This window comes from Emys orbicularis, chromosome 2 (genome assembly GCF_028017835.1).
Source record: "Emys orbicularis isolate rEmyOrb1 chromosome 2, rEmyOrb1.hap1, whole genome shotgun sequence".
Lineage (NCBI taxonomy): Eukaryota > Metazoa > Chordata > Testudines > Emydidae > Emys > Emys orbicularis.
This window is the reverse complement of record NC_088684.1, coordinates 192,163,176-192,191,173: the sequence shown is the minus strand read 5'-3', so window position 1 is coordinate 192,191,173 and position 27,998 is coordinate 192,163,176. Positions and strand designations below refer to the sequence as shown.

At 41.6% G+C, this 27,998-nt stretch overlaps 1 protein-coding gene across 1 annotated transcript; it reads left to right on the top strand.

Moving 5' to 3' along the window:
* The first annotated feature begins 61 nt into the window (after nt 1–61).
* On the top strand, nt 62–22,424 carry UPP1 (uridine phosphorylase 1). Its single transcript, XM_065399802.1, has 9 exons — nt 62–106; nt 294–389; nt 3,956–4,023; nt 13,853–13,970; nt 15,552–15,710; nt 17,249–17,363; nt 18,959–19,168; nt 20,841–20,987; nt 22,285–22,424. Exons 3-9 carry the CDS (start codon nt 3,971–3,973, stop codon nt 22,422–22,424), a joined length of 942 nt encoding a protein of 313 aa, XP_065255874.1. The 5' UTR covers nt 62–106; nt 294–389; nt 3,956–3,970.
* Nucleotides 22,425–27,998: the final 5,574 nt, after the last annotated feature.

Genomic DNA, 27,998 nt, shown 5'->3' with positions numbered 1-27,998 from the left:
CTGGGGCGGGGCTACGTGCCCTTCCCGGGGCCAGGAGGAAGGGAGGAGCCCGAGCAGCGGCGGGGCTGGGTGATGCCTGGAAGGGGCACTGAGGGCATAGAGCAAGGTGCTTACGGCGCTAGGTTTCCTGGAACCGGAGCGAGGGAGGAGTGTAAAGTATCCGTGCCGTTGCTAAGGGCATGCTGCTAGCACACTTCCTGCCGCTCCCTAGTCCCGGAGCTTGGTCCAGCAGCACCAGCAGCACCCATCTCTTCCCTCCTCTGCCAGAGACCTGACTCCCCTTTCTTTTTCAGCTTGAAAACCAGTGCAATAGCTTGTGCCATTCAAATACTATTGAGAGCGACTGGAATTGGGCAGCCGCTGGAGTTCAGCTTCTCCTTCCCAGCAAGGTAGGTTACAGCTGATGCAACTGAAGCCAAGCAATTTCCTCCTTTAACTGTGCAGAGAGATGCCTAGTGTGTCGATTGCTATTGTGCCCAATATACGGCATTTCCAGTTAAAATTCCAGTACTGGAAGCCCTTTGTGGGAACTGGGATTTCATTTATTCGTCTTTCTTGACTATAACAGCATTTAAAAGAGAACTGGATAAATTCATGGAGGTTAAGTCCATTAATGGCTATTAGCCACGATGGGTAAGGAATGGTGTCCCTAGACTCTGTTTGTCAGAGGGTGGAGATGGATGGCAGAAGAGAGATCACTTGATCATTACCTGTTAGGTTCACTCCCTCTGGGGCACCTGGCATTGGTCACTGTCGGTAGACAGTATACTGGGCTAGATGGACCTTTGGTCTGACCCAGTATGGCCGTTCTTATGTTCCTCCCCTTGCTGATGAGGAAATGAATCTTAAAACCAACAGCATTGTACTGTTCTTTTATGAAATGCCAGAATTTTTGCTGGTACTGGTAGAGAGCTTTATGGGGTCAGATGTTTGGCCCGGGAGGTAGTTTTTCTTTGGAGCAAAGTACACCCATGTTTCACAATTAGACTAACAGATCAGCTACAGGTTCCTCCTTATACACGTGAAGAAACCCATACTGAACTGTCATTATATGAGTGATATATAAGTATGCATACAATATGAAGGGAAAGCCTGCTGCAGAAGTGCTATATAATGGAAGCAATCACTTAAGGATGAGGAAAAATATGCTCATACTGCAAATTGAGGGCCTAACCAACTCCTGTTAATGTCAGCAGGAGTCATTCCAATGAGTTTAATAGGAGATGGATCAGAACCTGAGTATTAGCTCCTACTTTAAAAAAATACTAGTAAGACATTAATCAAAGAAAGCCACAGTAAAAATTATGGGCTTTGCATAGTTGTAAAATAGTAATAATCAGATCTGAACACTGATTAAAATAGGGAATCTACTTCTAGGTTTGAAATTTGCACCTGTTTTGTACTATATACTGTGTACCTTCTTCAGAAAACAATAATTTCTTAACACCTATCTAACGTCACTGGTATCATAGAAAAGGAAGATTGTTAAAATAGTTTCCATGGCTATCATAAATGGAAATTTTTCTTTTAAGTAATGTTTTCTATTTTAGTAGATTTTATTAATCTATGTATCTAGCGATCTATAACACACTAGCGTATTGAAGTGAATATTGATTCCTTAGTAAAGAGGATTAAAGCTCCAAAATTAAAAGTCCTGAAAATAATTTAAATAGTTGAAAATTTACTTCAAAAATCATTTAATCATTCATCAGTTTAGGCACTAAACAGGATGTGAAAGACTCCTTCTCCATCTGGGATCAAATGCAACCTGTATATTAGTTATACAATTATACATTCTTATTATTGGAAATAATATAATTCCAGTTCTCTCACATACTTGGATCAATAATTGCCTAAGAATTGTAGCATGATTTTATGCAAACATTAACCCATTTAACAATTATGTTCTTCCTCTATTAAGTACTTGTAATGATGTCTGACTATAACCACAGAGGCAAGTCCATGGAGTTGGACCAGTGTAACTGGTGATGAAATTTGACCCAGTACTTTTATAGTTTACTGCAATGTCTCTATACATTTAGTATAGTTTCTTTTGATAAAGCTGATTACCCTAAATAAAGGCAAAACCCTTCCTCTAAGCATCAGCACATTTCCAATACTCAGTAACTTGTTATGAGTGGGGTGAAACCTGTTATAAATTGAGTTAAAACCCCAGTTAACATAACTGTGAGCATAAGCCCCCACCTAAAACAACCTGCCCTATGTGAACCTGCACAGGAACTTTTGTCTGAATATTATTATGGGTAGGTTGTGTGTGTGTGTGTGTAGAGAGAGATCACACACAAACTGAGGACAGAGGGGTGTGTGTGTGTGTGTGTGTGTGTGGGTAGAGATCACATACAAACTGAGGACAGACAGAGGGAGAGGCAAGAAACCCAAGTAGGAGCTCCGAGCCTCTAATCCCAGTGTGACCCTGGAAAAAAGCTAGAGAGAGCACTTTTGGGTCTGGTGTTGGCTCACGACGCGTGGGGGTGGAGACTAAGGCTTTGTCTACACTAGTACTTTTGTTGGCAAAGCTTTTATTGGTTAGGGGTGCAAAAAGAACACACACCCCCAACTGAAAGTTTCACTGACAAAAGCACCTGTGTGGGCAGTGTTATGTCAGCAGGAGATGCTCTGCCGCCGACACAGCTACACCACTCATTGGGGGGCAGTTTGATTATGTCGACAGGAGAGCTCTCTCCCACCAGCATAAAGCAGTTACTCAGGAGACTTTACAGCGGCACAGCTGCAGCAGTACATCTGTGTCATTGTAAGGTCCATAGTGTAGACCTAGCCTAAGGCTAGGTCCACACTACCCGCCCGATTCGGCAGGTAGAGATCGATCTTCTGGGATCGATTTATCGCGTCTCATCTGGATGTGATAAATCGATCCCAGAAGTGCTCCCCCGTCGACTGCGGAACTCCTGCTCGCCGAGAGGAGGAAGCGCTGTCGATGGGGGAGCTTGCCTGCGCCGCGTGGACCCGCAGTAAGTAAACTTAGTTCGATCTAGGAAACGTCGACTTCAGCTACGCTATTCTCGTAGCTGAAGATGCGTTTCCTAGATCGATCCCCCGCCCCAGTGTGGACCAGCCCTAAGAAATTGCTCCTTTTGTTCTTGGTTCCTTCCATATTCAGAGACACAGGACTTTGCTCATTCCTTGTTAATAAACAGACTGCATCGAAGAAAAATACTGGACTCCATCAATTTCTACTTCCAGCTGGAACATCCCCAGGGCCCCAAACTTTTCACTAGCCACTGGAGTCAAAAAGGGGCAACACACTTCTCTTTTTCCACATGTAAATATTCAGGCTTTTTTCATCGGATCTTCTCTGTTTCTTTCTCGGAAATAATTTATTTTGTAATTTTGTTGCAAAATCTGACTCTTTCCTTCTATTGCAGTCATTAGGTTGAGTGTTTCTTTAAGGAAGAGATTTGACTCAATAGTGTTCACTTCCCATGTATTTTTTACTTACAGGATTTGGGCTCAGCAATGATGCAGAACTTCCTTTACGACATTTTATAATTTGTCTTAGTCATACCGAATGTGTCAATTCTATTTTGCATAAGAATGACAAAAATGTCTTTGTGTAGTTCAAGTTCTGATGCAGGGATATTTAATCCACTGGCATCAGCTGTAAAACTGTCCATATTAATTTTGGGTTAATGCATATTTAAAAAAAATCTAATGGTCAGATGGTCACATTGTTGAAATTTCACAATTTTTGAAGGGGCTGTATTATGTGTGGAACTTATTATTAATGTTTTTATTTAATTTTTTGGAGTTAAGATTAATGCCTTTATAGACTAGATGCAACATCTGTGTTACAGTTAATTAAACTAATTTTAAAATGGGACTACGCAGTGTGTAAAATTAAGCATACGTGTAGATCTTTGGAGGATCAAGGCCTTATTTTGTCACTGAAGTACCATACACTCTTTTCTTCCTTCAGGTCTAACTGTATAGAATGGCACCTGGTGTAACAGCTGAAAAGAAGACTGAGGATGAACAGTCGTCAAAGTAAGAACCAAAACTAATTTCAATATCTACTTTGAATTTATATAAACGTACCACTTTTAACTCCTCCCAAATAGCATGTTTTTCATTTCACAACCTAATTTTTTAAATAGTAGAACTCTACAGAACATATGTGGACTGTGGCCAGGTCTAAGCTCAAAACTTTCGCTGCTATTGTAATATCAGTTAGGCATGTGATTTCTTTCCAATATTTTTGTCCTGGGAAAAGCATTAGTGAGGACTCAGTTATACTGGCAAAAAAGTGAGTTGGCAGGTATAGTTTTATTTAGTTCAGACAACAGCGCTCTTGTTGTGTAATATAAGTTGTGTCTAAATTAGAAGGGTTTGCCAGAATAGCTATACCAGTATACTTATACTGAAAAATCAAGTGTAGACTAGGCCTGTGCATGAAATCCTGGTTCAATTGAAGTCAATGGGAGCTTTACCATTGACTTGAATAGTGCCAGAATTTCATCCCATGTATTTTGGAATTTTGAACAAATATTTCAATCCACTTATCTCATTCTTTCTTTAGATTTATGTTGGTATACGAAAATGAGTGTCAAAGATTAATGGTTAGCCCTCAGATATTTTTATTTACTTAGCTGGCACCTAAAATGTGGGAGGCACTTTACACAGATACAAGAGGAAAAGTTCTCTGCTCTGAAGAGCTTACTATGTAATGCTTCAATCCTGCAAAAACTTTACTATCATAAACTCATGGTACTACTTGTTGTAGTAAAGTTAATGACATACATAAGTGTTTGCAAGATTGGAGCCCAAGGCCCTACGTGTCTGTGGGTGCAGGGGTCCATCTGTACGCATCTGATTACAGGGGTGTGGCCCTATAAGGACAAAATGCAGACAGAGGGAGAGAGGGGAAACAATTTTAAAGCCAATCATGCAGACAATGCTGTTGGAACATGCCTTGTGAATTTGACAATATTTGTGGATTTTTATATATATATATATATATATATATATATATATATATATATATATATACACACACACACACACACACACACACACACACACACACACAGGGCCGGCTCCAGGGTTTTGGCCGCCCCAAGCAGCCAAAAAAAAAAAAAAAAAGCCGCGATCGCAATCTGCGGCGGCAATTCGGTGGGAGGTCCTTCGCTCTGAGCAGGAGTGAGGGACCGGCCGCCGAATTGCCGCCGAATAGCTGGACATGCCGCCCCCCTCCAGAGTGGCCGCCCCAAGCACCTGCTTGCCAGGCTGGTGCCTGGAGCTGGCCCTGTATATATATTTATATTAGGGCTGTTGATTAATCACAGTTAACTCACACAAGTAACTCAAAAAAATTAATCGTGATTAATCACAGTTTTAATCCCACTATTAAACAATAGAATACCAATTGAAATGTATTAAATATTTTGGATGTTTTTCTAGATTTTCATATATATTGTATTCTGTGTTGTAATTGAAATCAAAGTGTATATTATTTTTTATTACAAATATTTGCACTGTAAAATTATAAATAAAAGAAATAGTATTTTTCAAAAATATTTAAATAAATTGAATTCTATTATTGTTTAACAGTGTGATTAATCGCGTGATTTTTTTTTAAACGAGAGATTAATAAATTAATTTTTTTAATAGCTTGACAGCCCTAATATTAATCCTGTGATTAAAACAATTAATCGCAGGATTAATCGTAGTGTTAATAATAGAATGCCATTTATTTTTTGATATTTTCTACATTTTCAAATATATTGATTTCAATTACAACACATGACGAAGGGGCATACAAATGTTTAGCATATCTGGCACGTAAATACTTTGCAATGCTGGCTACAAAAGTGCCATCTAAATGCCTGTTCTCACTTTCTGGTGACATTGAAAATAAGAAGAGGGCAACATTATCGCCTGTAAATGTAAACAAACTTGTTTGTCTCAGCGATTGTCTGAACAAGAAGTAGGACTGAGTGGACTTGTAGGCTCTGAAGATTTACATTTTTTTTTTTTACATAACTGCACTCAAAAACAAAACAATCTACATTTGTAAGTTGCACTTTCACGACAAAGAGCTTGCACTACAGTACTTGTATGAGGTGAATTGAAAAATACTATTTCTTTTGTTTATCATTTTTACAGTGCAAATATTTATAATCAAAAATAATATACACATTTTGATTTCAATTACAAGACAGAATACAATATATATGCAAATGTAGAAAAACATCCAAAATATTTAATACATTTCAATTGGTATTCTATTGTTTAACAGTGCTATTAAAACTGCAATTAATTGTGATTAATTTTTTTGAGTTAATCACGTGAGTTAACTGCGATTAATCGACAGCCCTAATATATAGATAGATAGATATAGATATATACAGAGAGAGAGAGAGAGAGAGAGAGATATTTTAGTGTATTACAGTTTACTTCATTGTGTCTTGGGTTGCGCTTTTATCACAAAAGGGCTGGTATCCAAATAAAAAGAAAGTGTTTTCTGCATGTGCAAAAACAAACTGTTGAATGATTCTAAAACACATCCTATTTGAATCTTGTAGTGACTCCAGCAAATATCACGATAGTCAAGTAATTGCTCTGTATCATTGGTACAAAGAGGTTAAGTCCCACATAATCTGGCAGAAATAGTTCTGAATGATACTGTGGAGTATTGGTCTGGGGACACTGATTGTCCAAAGCCACAATCTGCAGGGCCAGCTGGGCCTTTCTGATGATGTCATAGCTGTTCATCAGCACTCTCTGTGGCATGGCTGTGACCTCATCATCCCTACACCAAGTTTGTTAAATAGGGGGAGGGATAAGTAGGGGAACAAAGGTAACCCAGGTACTCTCTGGGGACAGTTAGGACCAGTGAGATGTTGGGAGAGGGCATTGCTAAACTGCCCAAAATGCCAATCTGCTTTTTCAGCCATTTTCTCTTGTTAAAGCCAACTGTTGCTTAATGAACATTTAGTTAATTGATTTTGAAAGGGCGATTTGTCACATTGTGTGGGATGGGTCAGTTTAAAACAGTGGTGTAGAAGTAAAAAAAGAAGTAGGTAAACTAACCTAAACTAAACTCCATATTTCCCAAATGAGAAATGGGCAACTCTGTTTATCCTTGACTATACTACTGGTTAAAACTGACACTTTTCCTCCTTCAGCCCCTTCCCACAACCTCACAGATCTGCCTCTCTGTAGAGGATGGGATGGGGAGAAGGGGACTACATAGCCCAGGGAATCTTAGAGAGAAATTGTCAGGAAAAAAATTAAACTATTCATATATTCAAATTGTTAGGGGAAAAATGTTTATAACTTTTCCCTATTTTCTCCAATTTTTTCACTGGGAACTAATTTCCCTACTGGAAGGATATGTTACATAAACCTCCATAAAATTGATTTGTCATTTTTTAAAGACTAAACCTAAATTTACTAAGCCATATTCCCAACAGAAATGAGCCACTCCAGGGTATGCATTACTGAGGGTATGTGTACGCTGCGGAGACTATACCAGCATAACCCTCTAGAGTAAACACAGTGACTGAACGTTTTTTTTCTGTCATTGTAGGAACACCACCTCCCTGAACGATGATAGCTACCTCAACAGAAGCGTTCTTCTGTCCACATAGCTACATCTACACTGGATGTTATTTCGGCATAGCTACATTGGTCAGAGCTGTTGTTTTTTCATACCCCTGACTGACGTAACTATGCTGATATAACTTTCAAGTGTAGACAAAGCCTAAGCTATTAGTTCATGATTCTGGGTGCAGAAGGCACTGGGCCTTTGGCCTCGTGTATCATAAATAGTGTTGCCAACCCTCCAGGATTGGCCTGGAGTTGCCAGGAATTAAAGATTAATCTTTAATTAAAGATTATGTCATGGGATGAAATCTCTAGGAATTCGTCCAACCAAAATTGGCAACCCTCATCACAAAGCACTTTGAGGTGTACACCAAGGGTCTACACCAGTTTCTGGCTAATAGTTAGAGTTTCCAGCCTGCTATGGCTTCACTTTGTAAGCTGACTTTTGTAAAGTTTCCATGGCCTAATACAGAAGTTGCATATATAATTTTCCTCTATCCAGTCTGCATTCAACTTAATGTGAGGGTATCATAAAGTGTCATGGATTTGATTTTTCCCCATTGCTCTTGGCATAGTCTAATTCCTCAGTCAAGGCTGGATGCGCCATCTCTTTTCACTAACTAGTCAGAGGAGCTGTTTCTAGACAAATGGTTTATCAGTCTTTATTTAAAAAAAAACAATGAAGAGTACTCATGGCACCTTAGAGGCTAGTCTCTCAGGTGCCACAAGGACTCCTCATTGTTTTTGCTGATACAGACTAACATGGCTACCACCCTGAACAACCTGACTTTATTAGTGTCTTTTCTTCCCTTTCTGTTCGTTTTTACACTTTTCTCTATTTTCTCTTATCGCTTCTGTATTTTCCCCCCTACTGTGTTGTCTCTGATTTCCACTTCTTCCCCGTTGTCTCTCTCATCTCCTCTTTCAGATCCCCGTTTGTGTTGTCACCAATCTCACCAGCTCCTACTTAGATTCTGTCATTGCTTTCCTCCCACTACGGTCTGGGTGCATGGCTCCAATGGATCCACTCTGCTTGGGATTCCCACTGGGACTGCCCCTGAAATCCTCAAGAAGGTGGGAGGGCTGGTCAAAATATCTTGATGTTCGTCCATCGTTATCGATGAAGACCTCAACAACTCATTCTTTCGATGACCGGGCTCTGTGCGTCCGAAGATGACTGATCAGTCCGATTCGGGCGTGGAACGTCCTGTCACACGTCGGGTAGACATGTAATGGCACTGTCGATGATGTACGAGCAGCTCTGGACTTGCGCAGCTCACGCTTTTTTTCAGCCTCAGCAATACGCCTCGCCTCAGAGGTATTACTGCCTGTGTGAATGAGGCTGTGCCATGCTGAACGGTTCAGTGCGAAGGTTTCCCATGTGGCGGTGTTGATCTCGAAAGACTTCAAAGAGGTCTTCAGCGTGTCCTTGAACCACTTCTTTTGTCCTCCATGGGAGTGCTTTCCCTGAGTGAGTTCTCCGTAGAAGAGCTGTTTAGGAATGCGTTCGTCTGACATTCTCACGACATGTCCGGCCCACCTGGTCTGGGCTCTCATCAGCAATGTGTGAACTGACGGCAGACTGGCTCTAGTAAGGACATCAGTATCGGGCATTTTGTCCTGCCATCTGATTTTTAGAAGCTTTCACAGACAGGAAATGTGGAAGTGATTGAGCCTTCGTGCATGACTCCGCTAGACAGTCCACGTCTCACAGGCGTACAGCAGAGTTGAAAGCACCACTGCTCGGTAGACCTTCAGCTTCATTGGTAGGCTGATCCCTCAATGTTCCCAAATGTTGGAGCACAATCGGCCAAATGCAGAGCTGGCTTTAGCAATTCTGCAGTTTACTTCATCATCGATTGACACTGCTCGGGAAAGGGTACTGCCCAGGTACGTGAAGTAGTCCACTGTCTGAAGTCTCTGTCCATTTACAGTGATGGACGGTTCTGGGGCGTGGGGAGCTGGCTGGTGCATGACCTCAGTCTTCTTGATGTTAATGGTGAGACCGAAGTTGTTGCATGCAGTTGAAAACTTGTCCATACTGGCTTGCATTTCCGGCTCTGTACTAGCATTCAGAACACAATCATCGGCAAAGAGAAAGTCTCGAAGTACAGTTTCCTTCACCTTGGTGATGGCACGCAGTCGCCTCAGATTGAATAGTTTCCCGTCAGCTCTATTCTTCAGGCCAACTCCTTCATTGCAGTGTTGAAAGGCATCAGTCAAAGTGACAGAGAATATCATGCTGAACAAAGTGGGTGCTAAAACACACCCTTGCTTGACGTTGGTGACTGGGAAGGCCTCAGATGTTTCACCGTCATCCAGGACACGAGCCATCATACCGTGATGAAATTGACGTACCATTCGTATAAATCTGTCTGGACAGCCAAATTTCGACATGATCCTCCACAGGCTCTGGCGATTGACAGAGTCAAATGCTTTCGTGAGGTCCACAAAAGTTGTATAGAGTTCACGATTCTGCTCTTGACATTTCTCCTGTAGCTGACGCACAGCGAAGATCATGTCAAAATATAATACAGCCTCAGACCATATGAACTTTGCTGCAGTTTCTTCATGTGGCAGGAGGGTGTGGTGCACATTGTACCTGCCTGCCACAACCCCATCCTCACCTCCTCCCTAGCCTTGGCTCCACAACCAGTTTCAATACTTAATATTAAATTATTTTAGGCAGGGCTGGTAGCACTCCCTATTACTAAGATTGCCTAACACGAGACATTATACAATCCCATTTTCAGCTCCTTATAACTTTCAAACTTCAACCGTTAGGGCTGAAATTTTCCATGCAGGCTGGTAGGGAAAATACACTGGCTTGCAATGTTAACATTCTGTCAACTTCTTCTTTGAGAAGCTTTAGCACCTCCATGCTTTGGAGCAGGGACTTGAAATTTTGCATGGGGAGGTCTGGGTGTCAGGGATGTATCTTTTGATGATCCCCTAAAATCTGCTCAAATTTGACCAAGTTGTCAGTCTTTGAAACTTCACAGTTCACATACGCTCAGTAGAGATGTCATAGAATTTTGCTGCTAAATTCTCCAAAGATTCTGTGCTCACTGAGCATGCTCCCTCCCAGGGCCGGCTCCAGAGTTTTTGCCGCCCCAAGTGGCAGGGAAGGAAAAAAAAAAGCCGTGATCGCGATCGGCGGCAGCTCTACCGCCGCCGCTTCATTCTTCGGCGGCAATTCGGCGGCAGGTCCTTCCCTCCGAGAGGGACCCGCCGCCGAATTGCCGCCGAAGAGCCAGACGTGCCACCCCTTTCCGTTGGCCGCCCCAAGCACCTGCTTGCTGCTCTGGTGCCTGGAGCTGGCCCTGCTCCCTCCGCTCAGAGCTCATACATGTGTCTGGACTGGGCATGCACCATCCCCACATGGCTGGGCACCTGAATTGAAAGCAGGTATCCTGTGTCTCTTATGCTTTCAATGACTTGCCACCCCCCTATCAGGTGTCCAGGCAGTGTGAAGGGGGAAGCCACATGACTTGAATGCAGAGAGGTTGAGAGCAGAATTAGGGGGCACTGGGAGGGGAAGGAAAGGAGTAGATTGGATCAAGGAGCTTGGGGAGACTGATACTGGCTGGGAGGGGAGATGGGGACTGGTTGAACTCAGAGACTGGAGTGGGAACTAGTGACAGAAACAGGGGTGGGTTGGGGGAAGCAGGTCTGAAGGGGAGGGAGGAGACTGGAACTGGCTGGACAAGGACACTGAGACTGGGAACCAGTGGGTGGGGGAATGGGGACGGATGGGAGATAGGTCTGATGAGGAGCTGGGGTGTAAAGGCAGAACTGGGACTGGCTGGGTAAAAAGACTGGAGACAAAGAATTGAGGTCGGGGGAACTGGAACTGGCTGGACAAGGAGCCTGGGACTGAGACTTGGACAGGGAACTCTGAGGGAGAGACTAGGATTGCCTGGCCAAGAAGAATGGGACTGGGACAAAGAGCCAGGGGTGGGGAGGACTGAAGAGGAACAGGTTGGAGGGGTCAGACTTGGATTAGGGTGGCGGGACAGAGAGAAGTGTCTGTGACCGTTAAAGGGAACATTCCTCTCCAGAGCGTGGAATGAAACTCAAGATTCCAGAGTCTCACTATTCTTCTGCTGTCATCAAATATCTGTGAAACCCACTGGAAAGATGCATGTCTCATCTGACTTAGTGCTGGTCCATATAGAAGATGACAACCTACTATTACTATCATTACTCTTAAGAGGCATGTGTCTGTGTGGTGAATCTAAGAGTTACACTTTGCTGATCAACCACGTGGTGTCAGCATGATGCCACATGATGAAATTTGTTTTTTTCAGTTTGCTTTTTTTAAAAACTAGGAAATTGCACACACAAACACAAACTGCATTAAAAGAACATAGTAAGGTCGTAAAGTCAAACACTCAAAAGTTAGAAAATGCCAATATTAAGGTTGTCTCTACAACCCTTCATTTGGCCCCCCATGTGTGTATTACTCCTGGGGGAATTCTGCACCAAAAAAAATAAAAATTCTGAGCACAGTATTTTAAAATTCTGCAAAATTCTGAATATTTTATTTCTCAAAATAACAATATAATCATGCCAGTTTCAATAATTTTGGTAATTTATTTCAAAATACCTGTCAGCAAGTATGTCTGTAACAATACAGACAAAAAAAAAAAGATTCTGGTAATTTTTTTTTTTTTTACAAATAGATTCCTTACTAGGCATATTAATACAGAATGTTGAGTAATTCATTTAAATTACAATACAGAACTGTATTTCCTGCATCTGCCAGAAGCAATGCAAAGGCTTGGGGGAGTCAGTGGTAATGGAGGAGCTGAGGGAGAGGGAAGGAGCCTGGGAGTGAACCTGGAAGGTTGTTGGGTGTAGGTGGGAGAAGTATGGAACAGGTGCTTTTTTGGGGGGAGCGGCAGGATTGTTAGGGAGTTGGGAAGCCTCCCCCATGCAGACCTTGACTGACCCCAAGTCTCTCCCATTCAGTCAGGCACATCTGCCTCTGTCTCCGCACTCCCTATCCCTATGGGTTTCTGCAGCCTCCTCCCCCATCCCCATGTGTCCCTGCAGTCCCCGTCCCATGTGGCCTTGAACCCCCACTCCCATTCAGCCCCGGCTTAACATTGTCACCCTACTAGCTCCTGAGCCTGTACCCCAATTCCCCCCACTAAACATTCTGAACCCCCAGTGTATGACCCCCAGCAGCCCCATGTGCCCCACTCTGTCTGTCCTAACCTGGCTCTGCAGGCAGGGTGCTGTGATGAACTTCTCCTGGGGGAATTCTGTGGCACTGCGCATGCACAGAATTTTTTCCCCACAGAAAATACATTCTGTCACAGTGCTGCAGTTCTGCCTTTTGCCCACCAGAGGCCGCTGTGGCACCAGAACTGCATTCATGATGCTGGCTGTTCTGGTGCCACAGTGGCCTTTGGCAGGTAAAAGGTGGAACAACAGCACTTCTTGGGCAGAATGTATTTTCTACGAGAGAAAAAAATTGTGCCAGTCATGAATTCTGCACGTGCACAGTGGCACAGAATTCCCCTCTGGAGTAGTGTATGCATGATGATGCAGTCTTTAACTGCATAATCATATAGTGTTTTTTCCACAGGAGGACTGCTGCCTCATTTAATTCAATGCACAGATTGGACCTGCTCTGGGGCTGAATCAGGGTTGTGTAGTTAAGGAGGCTGTTGTCTGTAGGACCCTGCCTCATTTATTGAAGAAGTTGGAAGGTGTGAGGTGAATGAGTAAGGGGGTTGCAGGAAGACACAGGATGGTCTCATGTTAAGGTTTCTATGCCACAAAGTTCCAGTGCTATGGCAGACAAGTCACTTAAACTAAACTTTTCACAGATGGTCACTAATTGTGTGTTCTTCATTTTCTGGGTGCCCATTTTGAGATGCTGAGGTCTGATTTGCAGAAATGCTGAGTGCTTACAGATACCTTGAACAAGGTTTGAATATTGTGCAGTAAATAAGGCCTGGGACCACATATTGAACAACGAGGATAAAACAAAATATTGAATAGCTGCTCGTTTAATGAGCACAGTGCATCCTGTACACTGAATGAGGCAGAGGGTCTACTTGAAAAAAAACAGTATGTGATCATGTCATTAAAGACTGTCTCATAATGCATACACACAAGGAGTTGAATTAAAGGTGCACAGGAAACCTTAATTCTGGCTTTTTCTAACTTTTGAGCACTAGACTTTTACAACCTTAATAATGTTCTTTTAACATAGTTTTTTGGAGTTTATATATATTTTCCACTTCCATGACAGAGATAACTTAATTCATCTCTCCAACCCTCACCTTGAGAAAATGAAAGATGATATCCTGTACCATTTTGCTCTTGGGACTGGCACCCATGATTTTCCTGCCTTGTTTGGAGATGTAAAGGTAAGAACCTTGATTTCATTCTGGAAGTTTAAACATGTCAGACTGTGCAACTTCCACTAAAATTTAATTGTGTGCAGGATGAGATTAAAGACAGCAGCATGAATCAGTTTGAGAAATGCATGGAAAGAAGGTAAGACCTTCTCAGTGAATGCTGGCATCATCCTACAATTTTTAGGTTTACCAGAGCTGCCAGTGTCCTTTTGTGAATATTGGGCCAACGTTTGCAGTCCCTACTCAGGCTTCAGTCAGGCAAATCTCCCTTGTGAGACCTTACCCTGTTCCCACTGAAGTCAATATCACACTTTCACTCATTTCAATGGGAGCAGGTTCAAGGTCTTAGCATCCTAGTTGAAGTTTTATATGGGTAAGGACTGAGTGGGTACTGCAGACTTTGGCCCATATTGCATTTACTGAGTACACTAGCATTTTGTCCTGCTTTTGCATCTACGGTGGTAGCTTCTCGTACAAGGTTTATATGAGATGAGTTGCCCAATCCACTAAAAACAAAAGCCCCATACCTGAAATAACACTCCTGAGGTGACAGAAAGTGCCTCATTTGCAAGCCCTATTTTTAAGGTATATTTTATACATTAACCATCAGAGCTAAATTTGTCAGAGGTAACATTAACTGCCTTTCTTTTTTAGGACACAGTGCTATTAGCAAAGGTGTTACAGCAGTGGTGGTCAACCTGTGGCCCTTCAGGGTAATCCACTGATAGACCGCAAGACAGTGTTTACATTGACTGTCCGCACGCATGGCAGCCCGCAGCTCCCAGTGGCCGCGGTTTGCCGTTCCTGGCCAATGGGAGCTGTGGGAAGCGGCGGCCAGCATGTCGCTGCGGCCCACGCCACTTCCTGCAGCACCCATTGGCTAAGAACGGTGAACCACGGCCACTGGGAGCTGTGGGTGGTCGTGCCTGCGGACGGTCAATGTAAACACTGTCTCGCGGCCTGCCAGCAGATTACCCTGATGGGTTACGTGCGGCCTGCAGGCTGCAAGTTGCCCCCCACTGTGTTACAATGTATGTGACCTGGAAATGGGTTCTATGTTGATACTGGATCAAAAATAAATCTCATGGTATTATTTAGGCTTGCTGTTTGAACTCTTGGGTTTGGCAATACCACTATATTCCAACTGGGAAGTGCTCTCTCAGCCTCAGGGTTCCTTCCTAGCTAGTTCTCTATATGCCAATACAGTTATGGAGTCCTCCCTCCCTTGACATATTCAGATAATTTCTCCTTTACATCCACTCTGCCTCTGGTACCTATTATTAAAAACATACCCCAATACAAAATGCCATTTTAAATAGATGTAGCCCTAGTTCTACATTTTGTACTATACTAATGAAATTCCATTGTCAGGCAATGACAGAGAACTTCTGAGACCATTTTAAGCCTTATTTTCAAACATTTATCTTTACAGACCTCTACGAGGAGTGTAATAATAAAAATAATGTAGTTGGGAATAATTCTGATTAAACCTTTTGCATTATCATATTTACCTTTCCCTGTTCTTGAATATGCTGCATCATGTAGTCAGCTGCATAATTGATGTGGTTTGTTGAATTCTGTCCATGCTAGTTTGTATGTGTTGGAGGAAGCCCTTCACGGATGAAAGCTTTTATCACCTACATAGCTGAAGAGCTTGGACTTGGGAGCGTCGGTGCTGACTATCCCAACATCTGTGCAGGAACTGACCGTTACGCGATGTACAAAGTAGGACCCGTGTTATCAGTCAGTGTAAGTATTAAGCATTAAGAGGCGGGGGAGAGGGGAGGAGGGGAGGGAGAGGAATTATATTTGCTAGTGCTTCTAAAGAAAAGGACAAGGCCTAGTCCTTGATTTTTGTTTTGAGTGTTCCTGAAGTAGAACAGAATGTTTTTCAATATACAATGCAGTAGTTGCAACTGAATCAACAATTTAAGCATATTTTAAATGGGACATAAATGCATATTTCTTTTAAATATTTCTTTAGAGGATATACATCCAAATTTTCAGGTCTACTTCAGTGGTGCAAAGTAGCCGGAAGACTGGCTCAGCCAGCTCCTTCAGAATTTCCCCCATGTAAGGGTAACCACTGTGTCACATAGATGCAATGGCTTTATGCCACCTCTCCTTCCAGATCCCAGGGTAGTATGGCTTTCCAAGGAGAAAAGGGGCATGGCTGGCATATTCCTACATCCCAGTGATTCCTGGCTGCCACAACAATCCTTTGTAATCATGAGCAGCATGTTTTCTACCCTATTGGTCCTATGCTAGGGACAACACAGAGACTGCTTACACTAAGTGCAGATGGGGAAGGAACAAAGGTGGCTGTTTCTCAGCTATGGCGGAGGATCCAGGGTGAGATTTTCAAAAGGTACGTAGGTGGCTTAGGAGTACAAGTACCAGTGAAAGTCCATGGGACTTGTGCTGCTAAGTCACATAGACTATGTGTACACTGCAATAAAAGACCCATGGCACAGCCGCAGCTGGCCCGGGTCAGGGGACTTGGACTTGTGGGGCTCAAGGTGTGGACTAAAAATTGCAGTGTAGATGTTCGGACTCAGACTGGAGCCTGGACTCTGAGACCACTGCAAACCTCGGCTCCAGCACAAGCCCAAAGGCCTACACTGCAATTTTTAGCCCTGCAGCCCAAGCCTTGTGAGCTCAAGTCAGTTGGCCCAGCTCTGAGACTCGGTGCCAGGAGTTTTTTATTGCAGTGTGGACATACCCAAGAGCACTTTTGAAAACCCACCCCTAGCCCATAGCATCAACTCCACAACTGTGGCCCTATTGTGCTGCTCTCTTCCCCTCAAGGTGTGAAGTGTCACATCATGATGTAAGCGGGAGCAGATTCAGGCTTGTGAACTTTGTGACTATACCACAGCCTCCGCCTTTTGTAAGATTTTAGCTCAGCTAGAATCACCAGTGTTTCAGGTCATTAAGAACTAGTGTGAACATTGCTCTTGGGCCGTGTAGAAGCTTTGTGAGGGCATGTAACTGTAAAAGATTAGAATGGGACTCAGATTTAGAATACAGAAAATATAACATTTTTAAAATTAACATAACCCAGGGTATTAGGGAACACTGGACCTGATCCAAAGTCCATTGAAGTCAATAGAAGTCTTTCCATTGACCACAATAAACTTCTGCCCTGGCCCATAGGTTAGGTTTGTACAAGAATACTTTTGCATGTATTTTTCATAGTGATTCATTACAGAGATCTGCTCCAATTCCCGACTCTTCTGTTAATAATGTATATTAATGTTCAATGTGACTTTCTGATTTCATTTCAGCATGGTATGGGCATTCCCTCTATTGCAATCATGTTACATGAACTGATCAAGCTGCTGTATCACTCCAAGTGTTCCAACGTAACCATTATTCGCATTGGCACCTCTGGTGGAATAGGTATTTCCCCTTCATATTTCTCTTTTATTGAAATTAAAGCATCTCTGTAGTTAAAGGTTTATAAAACAGAGGCATAATAATGATAATGTCTAACACTTATTTCATTTTCAGAGGGCTTTACAAATTAATTAATGCTCATGACAGTTTGGTGAATATTTATTAGGTAATATTACCACCCACACTTCACAGATAAAGCAGAGGTTAAAAGGTGACTTGCAAAGGAAAATAAATTGGACTTGTGCCCTCTTTTCCTTCTTTATGATGTATAAAGAAATCCTGAAGACTTTTTTTTTTTTTTTTTAAATATTTTGCTTGGTTTGTACATTAACAATTCTGTTCCTGTCTAGCCTGAATGTTTCTCTGATGACTGGAGAACTAGTGAAATGGTGACACAAGAATCAAGAGAGTGAAAGCTGAACAACTGAAAGGGAGTTTTAATCAGCCTGTGTAAAATTTTTGCTTGTTTTTGTTAATATCTATTTGATTCAAATAATTAAACATTTTGAATAAACGGGGACTAGATTCAAGATTCAGCAATAATACCTTTTAAATTAAAGTCTCAGAGCGAACATTATACATCCCAGAGAAGTCCTCCATCCAAATAAGGAGCACCGAAATTGACATTCCTGTTTGTTCTAATATTAAGAAAAGCAGAAAAAATTCCTTTCAAGGCATCATAGAGAAGTGAAAAAGAATGCAAGTCCAATATTTAAAAACACACACACTTTTTAGGGTTTTAAGATCATCTTTAAAATATTGGTACAGTCCCAGTGAGTGGATCTTAGTTCTGCTATAGGACACGTGAGTTCCTATCTTTCACGCCTTAGTTCAGAATTCTGGATCATGAAAGAGAGAGAGAGAGAGAGAGAGAGAGAGAATGTTCAGGTTTTTAGTCATACATAGCACTCTTATTTTTCCTTAGACCTAATTACCCATCAGCTAAAGAATTCTTTGAGTTATATAATTTTACAATAAAAGGCAATATCTCACTCCCCAGACAGGAAAATGTGCTTGAGTGAAGAGATCTGCAGCAAGCTGGAGAAAAGATCATTCATGCCCTATGTGAAATATTTCCTTAACAGTTTGGATTTGTCAGACCATTAAGATTACTTTACAGCCCTTTGTATTGTCCTTTATATAAATACCTTTTTAATTAGCAGTATCCTGTGTCTCCTCTATAGAGTTATTTTAAAGCATTTGGAATAATAAACTACAAACATGCACATAGATCCTAATAAAAATAACAGGAGTACTTGTGGCACCTTAGAGACTAACAAATTTATTAGAGCATAAGCTTTCGTGGGTTACAACCCACTTCTTCGGATGCATCCGAAGAAGTGGGTTGTAACCCACGAAAGCTTATGCTCTAATAAATTTGTTAGTCTCTAAGGTGCCACAAGTACTCCTGTTATTTTTGCAGATACAGACTAACACGGCTGCTACTCTGAAAATAGATCCTAATACTTCTCCTATTGAATTTAGTGGCAACTCTTATTGATTTCAATAAGTAGGAGCAGGATTGGGCTATAATGTACCTTGTTTACATACGAGCAGAGAGGCTGAACAGCTCACTATATGTATTTTTTTTACAACAGGTCTGGAGCCAGGCTCAGTGGTAATAACCAGTCAATCAGTAGATGCTACCTTCAAGCCTCAATTTGAACAGGTTATCCTGGGAAAGACTGTAATTCGCAGTACCAACCTAGATGACCAACTAGCTAAGGAACTGATGCAGTGCAGTAAGGAGATAAATGAATTCAATACAGTAATTGGAAATACAATGTGCACTTTGGATTTCTATGAAGGTAAGGCTAGCAATAGAACAATAGAAGTAAATTAGTAAACAGTAACATATGCAAATCAAACTGGATTAGGGGATTTAGGCCCCAGTCCAGCAAAGCACTTAAATATGTGCTTAGCTTTAATGAGATGAGTAGTCCAGTTGATCTAAATGAGACTACAGCTCACATGCTTAAATTTAAGCATTTATTTAAGCCTTTTCTGTATTAGGGTGTAATTTTGTGGTGTTTTTCCCCCCTAAATGACTATCTAAAAAAAGAATTGACAATGACTGACAGCTCATAAATTGTATATCTTTTGATTACTGAATTATCAGGGTATTTATTTAGTGGAGTTGCTATAATCACCGTTAGTGCACTGTGGAATTGATGAGAGTTATTGGTTATTTTTTTCTTTTAATTGTTCATGTGTCTAGAAGAAATTTTCTGTAAGCAGCCCTGGAAAGAGTTGCTGATTCATCCTTAATTAACCATTAATTGGATAACTGAATGTTACATCAATACTGCCACATTTGGGATGGGCAAACATCACGGATTTAAATTCGGGATTGATTTAGATAAGCATCCACAATTTCAGATGTTTCCCTCCCAGGTCTACAAACTGAGCTGGAAATCTTGTGAGAACAAGTTTCAGAGTAGCAGCCGTGTTAGTCTGTATCCGCAAAAAGAACAGGAGTACTTGTGGCACCTTAGAGACTAACAAATTTATTAGAGCATAAGCTTTCGTGGGCTACAAAGCTTTCTCCCCAAATATCTGGCACTTCTGCCTCTAGTTGTGGCTGGATATACTGCAAGAAGAGCATTGCTTGGAGGGCACACAATCCATGGTTCTAGCAGTGCTCAAGGCAGATCTCAAGTAGAACAATGTCAATATGTGGCTTTCTTCAGGCATCGTTAGGAAGGATAATGAGTCCATGGTCCAGTCAGTGGGTCCTAAAAGCAAACCAGCAGGTTTCCTACGGATGCTACCAAATCTACTACAAAACTTGCAAACAGGCAGAGAACCTCAGCTTTGGGAATTCCGTTCCCGAAAACAAAAAATATGGTAACTAGAGAACTGTAAAGTTTATTTTGGCTGTATGCAGTCTAACACTGCTTAATAAAAAAAAAATCTGTTTCTTTGGGGCTGAAGCCCTAAAGAGCTGGAATAAGCTAACTCTTTCCTAAAAATAGGCACCAATAGTGTCCAATTTTAAAAAACTCTTGATTTCTCCTTATGTTAAAAAATCTTCTAAGCATCAAAAGGGCTGAGATTGTTCCTCCCCTCACTGCATCAGAAAGGCATTAGCAGATCTGGATGCTTTTTTAGGGGACCGTTAAACTCAAACGTAATCAATACATCAAACAAGCAGAGAGGAAATATCACAATTAAAATCTGATACTTAATTCATCTGAGGGACTATATTTCCTGTTTATGAATTTGATAATTTAGTAGTTGGTCTTTTCATATCTAATTACTCTGATCCTAAATTCAAATAATAACTAATAAATTACATTTATAGAGTGCCTTTTAAGTGAAAACTGAGCTTACTGCCGTGATAAAAATTAGGAAGGGTATAGAAACTGTAACAATCTTGTGTCCCTTAGAGACTGAAACTGTCCCCTGTACTTTCATCAGTACCAAAAATAAATAAATAAATAAATAAATAAAATAAATCTATATTTATATGCTTTATAGGCCAAGCCCGTCTGGATGGTGCAATCTGCTTATATGCTGAAGAAGAGAAATTGCAGTATTTGAAGGCAGCTTATGATGCTGGAGTCCGAAACATTGAGATGGAATCTTCAGTTTTTGCTGCTATTTGTAATCTTAGTGGTGTCAGAGGTAATTGGATACATGGCATTTTATTTAGACTGAATCATCTGTGTTGCAGAAAATGTACAGTGTACAGAGTTTCAAAGCATTAAATTCATTGCAGTGGAAAGTTACAATACTGCACTATTTGCATATATGATTATAAATATTTATAGATGCTGTAAGTTTATTTTAGTATGATTTGCTAGAACTTTGCAGTGTCTGTGTGCCAGGTCTATGTAAACCCCCTCACACAGCTCTGATCTAGTTTAGTCCTGATTAGTAGCTATTCCAGCTCTTGCCTTGCATTGAGAAGCAATCATTCAAGTACCAACCTATCTGAAGGCACTATTGTAACTGCCTTAAAGTCAGATAGGAAACTGCAGTAACTTTAATCAGTCAGGTAGCCTCTATGTATATGGAACTATAGTCACTTTCTTTACTTGCATATCAAAATGAAATATCAAGAGAGAGAGAGTAACTAGATTTGCATTTGCAATTCTGAAACAATTAAGAAGGGTTTTTAGTTGCCTGGTGAATAATGCGGTTCCCAATAAAAAAAGTATGGACTCTTGTGAATTTTAGTTATGAGGTAGTTAAAGTTTAGGTAGGTGACCTAAGAAAAGTTGATCTAGTACAACTTTAGAGTAGTCATTTTAAGTTACTCTCTCATTTGCTATGTCCGTGTTCTAAGGTCACAAAGTCTTCCTTTTCTAATTGGTCTGAGATATGAGAGCATGACTTGTTGTGAGGAATTTATTACCTCTTTTTCTCCCATTTTTTTTCTCCTCGGGAAGCCCACACTGCACCTACTCTCCTCATCACTATTGTTACCCACAGTAGTTTGATTCAAGCTAGCTCAAGTAGGTTAGCCCATGCACAGTGTTTGCTGTGTAGACATACCCTTATTCTCTGAGGCAATTTTACCAATCAGACTTCTTGACACACTTCTTGAAAAAAAAAAAATCCCATTCAGAAAAAGGTTCTAATCATGCAATGACCATGAATGTTCTGAATGTGACCATATGTTGGAGCAGCTCCATCAACTTTACTAATGGCTTTATAGTTTGCTTCAAACTATTAGTAATTTTAAAACAACATCTAAAGTGAAATAGGTACTTAATCTAGTTATTTATTATAAGGTGTGATTTCCATTGTGAACTGCTCAAACCCATCACTGAAACTATTAGTTTCCTTGGCTTTATCTCCTCTTGTCTGTTTTGATACCTCAAACAGGGGTGTACAAATAGAAGATGCTCTCATGCTTTCTCACTGTGAAAGTTACCTAAATGTCATTTCTAACAAACACAATTTCTTTTATCTCTAGCTGCTGTGGTGTGTGTCACACTTCTGAATCGACTTGAAGGGGATCAGATTAGCAGCTCACATGATGTGCTTGTGGAGTATCAGCAGAGACCGCAGAAATTAGTGGGACACTTCATTAAGAAGTGCCTTGGGAAAGTGTGATGTACCCACCCCTTTGCGGATTATTAGCAGAAGGCTAGTATTTCTTCTGACTTGAAATAATGCTCATAACTATAAATGCCTATGAAAGCTCTTTTTTACCTCAGGATAGCTTACACCAACCAAAATGCACTAAAGCTAATCATTAGTAGCTGTATGTTTCAGTAGCAGAACATGCTGAATAATCTTACATGAAGATTTACCTCATTTGTATTATATCAGAGGACATACGGTTTTACACTTGTCTGTATACAGTAACTCCTCGCTTAATGTTGTAGTTATGTTCCTGAAAAATGCTACTTTAAGTGAAACTATGTTAAGCAAATCCAATTTCCCCATAAGAATTAATGTAAATAGGTGGGTTAGGTTCCAGGGAAATTTTTTTCACCAGACAACACATTTTATATTATATTATATATATATATATATATATATATATATATATATATATATATATATATATATATATATATATATATATATATATATATATATATATATATATATATATATATATATATATATAAAAATGTGTGTATATGTCTTTTGTCTGGCGAAAAAAACACACACACACACACACACACACACTATAAGTTTTAAACAAACAATTTAATAATGTACACAGCAATGATGATTGTGAAGCTTGGTGGAGTCACAGGGTGGAAGAGGGAGGTATATTTCCCAGGGAATGCCTCACTGCTAAATGATGAACTAGCACTTGGCTGAGCCCTCAAGGGTTAACTCGTTGTTAATGTACACTCACTCTACAAGGCAGCAGGAATGGAGAGAGGAGACACAGAATGACAGAGAGAGACAGAGATACACCGTGTGTGTGTGAGAGAGAGAGAGAGAGAGAGACACTCACACCATGTGTGTGAGCGAGACAGTTGCGCATTGCCCCTTTAAGTACGCTGACCCCACTCTAAGTAAAGTACACTGCCTTTTAAAGTAGATCAGCAAGTTGAGACAGCAGCTGCTGCCAGCAAGCTCACTCAGTCCCAAACCCTGTGGTGTCCCCGCACTCTGTGGAAATGGGGTATAGGAGCAGGGGGAGGGGGACACCCGGACATTAGCACCTCGCTTCCTCCCCATGCACAGCAATCAAACTGCCGGCAATTGATAGCCTGCTGGGCGGCTGCCGCACAGGGAATTAAGCGGAGCTGATGGGGGACTGCCGGTCTACCCTGGTTCCAAGCCCCCACCAACTAGCTCCAATGGGCCACTCTTTCTGCGAGCAGTGGACAAAGCAGGCGGCTGCCAAAAAATGTTAGAAGGGAGCATTGCGCAACTTTAAACAAGCATGTTCTCTAATTGATCAGCAATGTAACAACAAAACAACATTAACCGGAACAACGTTAAGTGAGGCGTTATTGTATTAGAAATTAGCCCTAATGTGCAGGATTATACTATAGTAATATATAAAAAAAGCTTTATTTATTCATTCTAGCAAGAAGAACACGTTAAGTATTTGCAAAGCCAAACATTAAAACTAGCTTCAAAAGAAGAGCTAAATTCATTATATCAAAATGCCATGTAAATAGTTATCACTGCCTTTTATATTCTCATTGCACACAAGTGATCTGGCAAAAACAAGATGTACTGTAAATCCTTACTGTGTTTCATATTTAGTAATCTTTGAATAAACTGCATTATTCTCATCTCAGTAAAAAAAAAAAAAATCGTGAAATGACAAAGTCTGGGACTGAATTTCCACACCATTCCTCAGCTTCCAAGCCATGAGTCAGCAAGGCCATTTGTACTTAACTTTGTGCTTAATGCACCTCTACCCCGATAGAACGCTGTCCTCGGGAGCCAAAAAAAAAAATCTTACCGTGTTATAGATGAAACCGTGCTATATCGAAATTGCTTTGATCCGCTGGAGTGCGCAGTACCGCCCCCCCGGAGCGCTGCTTTATCGCAATATATCCGAATTCGTGTTATATCGGGTCACGTTATATCAGGGTAGAGGTGTATGTGCTTAACTCCATAGGTATTGAGCAAAGCACTTAAGCATGTTTTTAAGTCCCATAGTTTAAATTAATCATGTGCTTAAGTGTTTTGATGAATCAAAGGACTTCAGTGAGAATTGAAGGCACTCACAGGAGATATACACTATACTCAGGATTGGGGACAGGTAACAGGTTTTCTCTCTCCTGATTATTTAACAGTCATCAGCTTTCTTCTTAACGTACCTTCACCTCCACATCCTCAGGGGATGGCAGTCACTCCTGCAATCATTCATGGTTCTTTTGGAGAATTCTGGAATGCCTTCAGCTATTGAAACACATTTGATGTCTCCAAAGAGCATCTCTGCATTCCTCCTGTAATCAGGCGCAGACTCACCCTTGCGGCGCCTCCTGCTGGTCGTCTCGGGAATTAGCTCACCAGTCGTCAGAGAGCCCTCTGCAGGCCAGGTGTGCCGCCTGTCATTGGCCCCCGTGTCCCTCCCGGACCCCAGTGCACGGGACACGGGGGCAGCACCCCACTTTCTCTCTGGGTCTCCCCACCCAGGGGAACCCCCACCCCCTATCCCCACATTGCCTCAGTCGTGGCTACTGCCAGTCACCATCTAGCCCCCGTGCCCTGGGGCAGACTGCAGTCTATCAGCCAATCATCACAGGCAACTAGGGGTTTGGACTGGCTGCCTTTACCCACCCTCAGGCTGCCCCTCTGCAACCCCAATACCCCTGTGGGCCTAGGACCAGGCCCTGCAGTCTGGAGAGTTGCTGGCCTAGGGCTTCCCTGCCCCCAAGGCCTTTCCCCAGCCCTGCCTCACTCTAGGTCCCCAGGTGAGGTCCCCAGCAGTCAGGCCTGTCTCTCTCTCCAATCAGAGTGAGACTTCTCAGCTTCTGGCTGCCCTGGCCTTCTTATAAGGCTGAGTTGCTCTGTTTGGGGTGTGGCCCCAGCTGCAGCCACTTCGCCAATCAGCCGGAGTTTTGCTCCTTTCCCTAGCCCTCTTCAGGGCTGGAGTGGGTGTTCACCCCACTACACCTGCATTACCATCACCCTGGGTCTCATAGTGGCTCTTGTTAAAATTGCTCTCTTTACAACTATGGACTCTGGATAACGCTAAGAAAAATGGTCTCTCCTGCAATGGATTTTGCAAATGGGACAGGAGTAATACTTGAGAATGGAGAAAAGTAAATAGTGGTGTCCCCTAGGGGTCTGGGCCCAGTCCTATTCAACATATTCATAAATGATTTGGGAAAGGGGGTAAACAGTGAGGTGACAACATTTGCAGATGATACAAAACTAGTCAAGATAGTTAAGTCCAAAGCTGACTATGAAGAGTTACAAAGGGATCTCACAAAACTGGGTGACTGGGCAAAATGGCAGATGAAATTCAGTGTTGATAAATGCAAAGTAATGCACACTGGAAAACATAATCGCAACTATACATATAAAATGGTGGGTTCTAAATTAGCTGTTACCACTCTAGAAGTCATTGTGGATAGTTCTCTGAAAACATCCACTCAATGTGCAGCGGCAGTCAAAAAAGCAAACAGAATATTGGAATCATTAGGAAAGGGATAGATAATACAACAGAAAATATATTGCCTCTATATAAATCCATGGTATGCCCACATCTTGAATACTGTGTGCAGATCTGGTCACCCCATCTCAAAAAAGATATATTGGAATTGGAAAAGGTACAGAAAAAGGCAACAAAAATTATTAGTGGTATGGAACGGCTTCGGTATGAGGAGAGATTAATAAGACTGGGACTTTTCATCTTGGAAAAGAGATGACTAAGAGGGGATATGATAGAGGTCTATAAAATCATGACTGGTGTGGAGAAAGTAAATAAGGAAGTGTTTATTTACTCCTCACAACACAAGAACTAGGGATCACCAAATGAAATTAATAGGCAGCATGTTTAATATAAACAAAAGGAAGTATTTCTTCACACAACACACAGTCAACCTGTGGAACTCTTTTCCAGAGGATGTTGTGAAGGCCAAGACTATAACAGGGTTCAAAAAAGAACTAGATAAGTTCATGGAGGATAGGTCCATCAATGGCTATTAGCCAGGATGAGCAGGGATGGTGTCTCTCGCCTCTGTTTTCCAGAAGCTGGGAATGGGTGACGGGATAGATCACATGATAATTGCCTGTTCTGTTCATTCCCTCTGAAGCACCTGGCATTGGCCACTATTGGAAAACAGGATACTGTGCTAGATAGACCTTTGGTCTGACCCACTATGGCCATTCTTATGTTCTTGAGGTGACACGGAGAAATCAACCCAAGTATATGGCACTAATCCAGCCTGGACAAGTTTTCTTTCTGTGTACTCTAGCCAATCATCACTCAAGTGACGTAGAGCTACATTATATATCCAGTAAGGAGTGATGTGACCATTTTGTATATATAGTCCTCCCAAAACATGGGAAAACTCTAAAAGCAGGTTTAAAAAAAAAAAAAAAAAAGTCAGCAACAAAAATGCTAAGGAATAATGCCACTAGATGGCAGCTGTAGTAGGGTCTTACTCCCTAAAACACACCATGCACTGGGATAGGACTCCCATTGGACCTGTTTTACAACAGGGAAGCATGTAATAAAGGATGTCTTCCATCTACACCCACTCTTTCCGGGCAGCACTGAAGAGATGAAAAGGAGAAAATGTGAGAAAGAACAGCCTGCACATCATACTGGAAAGAAGCCTGCAGATAGTTGGGCTAGGCACAGTATGGACTTTCAGGAGATTGGGGGTGGGGAGCTGTCAATTTTCTGAGGAACAGGGGAAGCTCATTATGAATTTTCTGTAGTGGGGTAAGGAAAGGGGAAGTACAGATTAATAGATTCTAAGGCCACAAGGGACCATTGTGATCATGTAGTGTGACCTCCTGCAGAACACAGGCCATAGAAGGCCCCTCCCCCAAATATTTCCTAGAGCAGATCTATTAGGAAATCACCCAATCATGATTTAAAAATTGTCAGTGATGGAGACTCGACCACAACCCTTGGTAAATTGTTCCAATGGTTAATTACTCTCACTGTTAAAAATTTAGGCCTCATTTCCAGTCTGAATTTGTCTATCTTCAGCTTCTGGCTATTGGATCATGTTATACCTATAAATTGAAGAGCCCCCCCTGTCGGTATTTATAGATTGCAATCAAGTCACCCCTTCACCTTCTCTTTGTTAAGCTAAATAGATTGAGCTCCTTGAATCTATTACTACAAGGCATGTTTTCTAATCAGCTAATCATTCTCGTGGCTCTTCTCTGAACCCTCTCCAATTTATCAATATCCTTCTTGATTTGTGGCTACCAGAACTGGACACAGTATTCCAGCAGCCATCACACCAGTGCCAAATACAGAGGTAAAATAAACTCTCTACTCCTACTCGAGATTCCCTTGTTTATGCATCCAAGGATTGCATTAGCCCTTTTGGCCACAGCATCACACTGGCAGCTCAGATTCAGCTGATTATCCATCCTTACACCCAAATCTTTTTCGGAGTCACTGCTTCCCAGGATAGAGTCCACCATCCTGTAAGTATGGCTACATTCTTTGTTCCTAGATGTATACATTTACATTTAGCCGTATTAAAACACATATTGTTTGCTTGCACCCAG

Bases quoted from the DNA above. Each gene is read 5' to 3' on its own strand.
- UPP1 (XM_065399802.1), top strand. From the start codon at position 3,971: ATGGCACCTGGTGTAACAGCTGAAAAGAAGACTGAGGATGAACAGTCG. The intron at 19,169-20,840 runs GTAAGGCTAGCA...TATGCTTTATAG, and splicing joins CACTTTGGATTTCTATGAAG to GCCAAGCCCGTCTGGATGGT. The intron at 20,988-22,284 runs GTAATTGGATAC...TTTTATCTCTAG, and splicing joins TAATCTTAGTGGTGTCAGAG to CTGCTGTGGTGTGTGTCACA.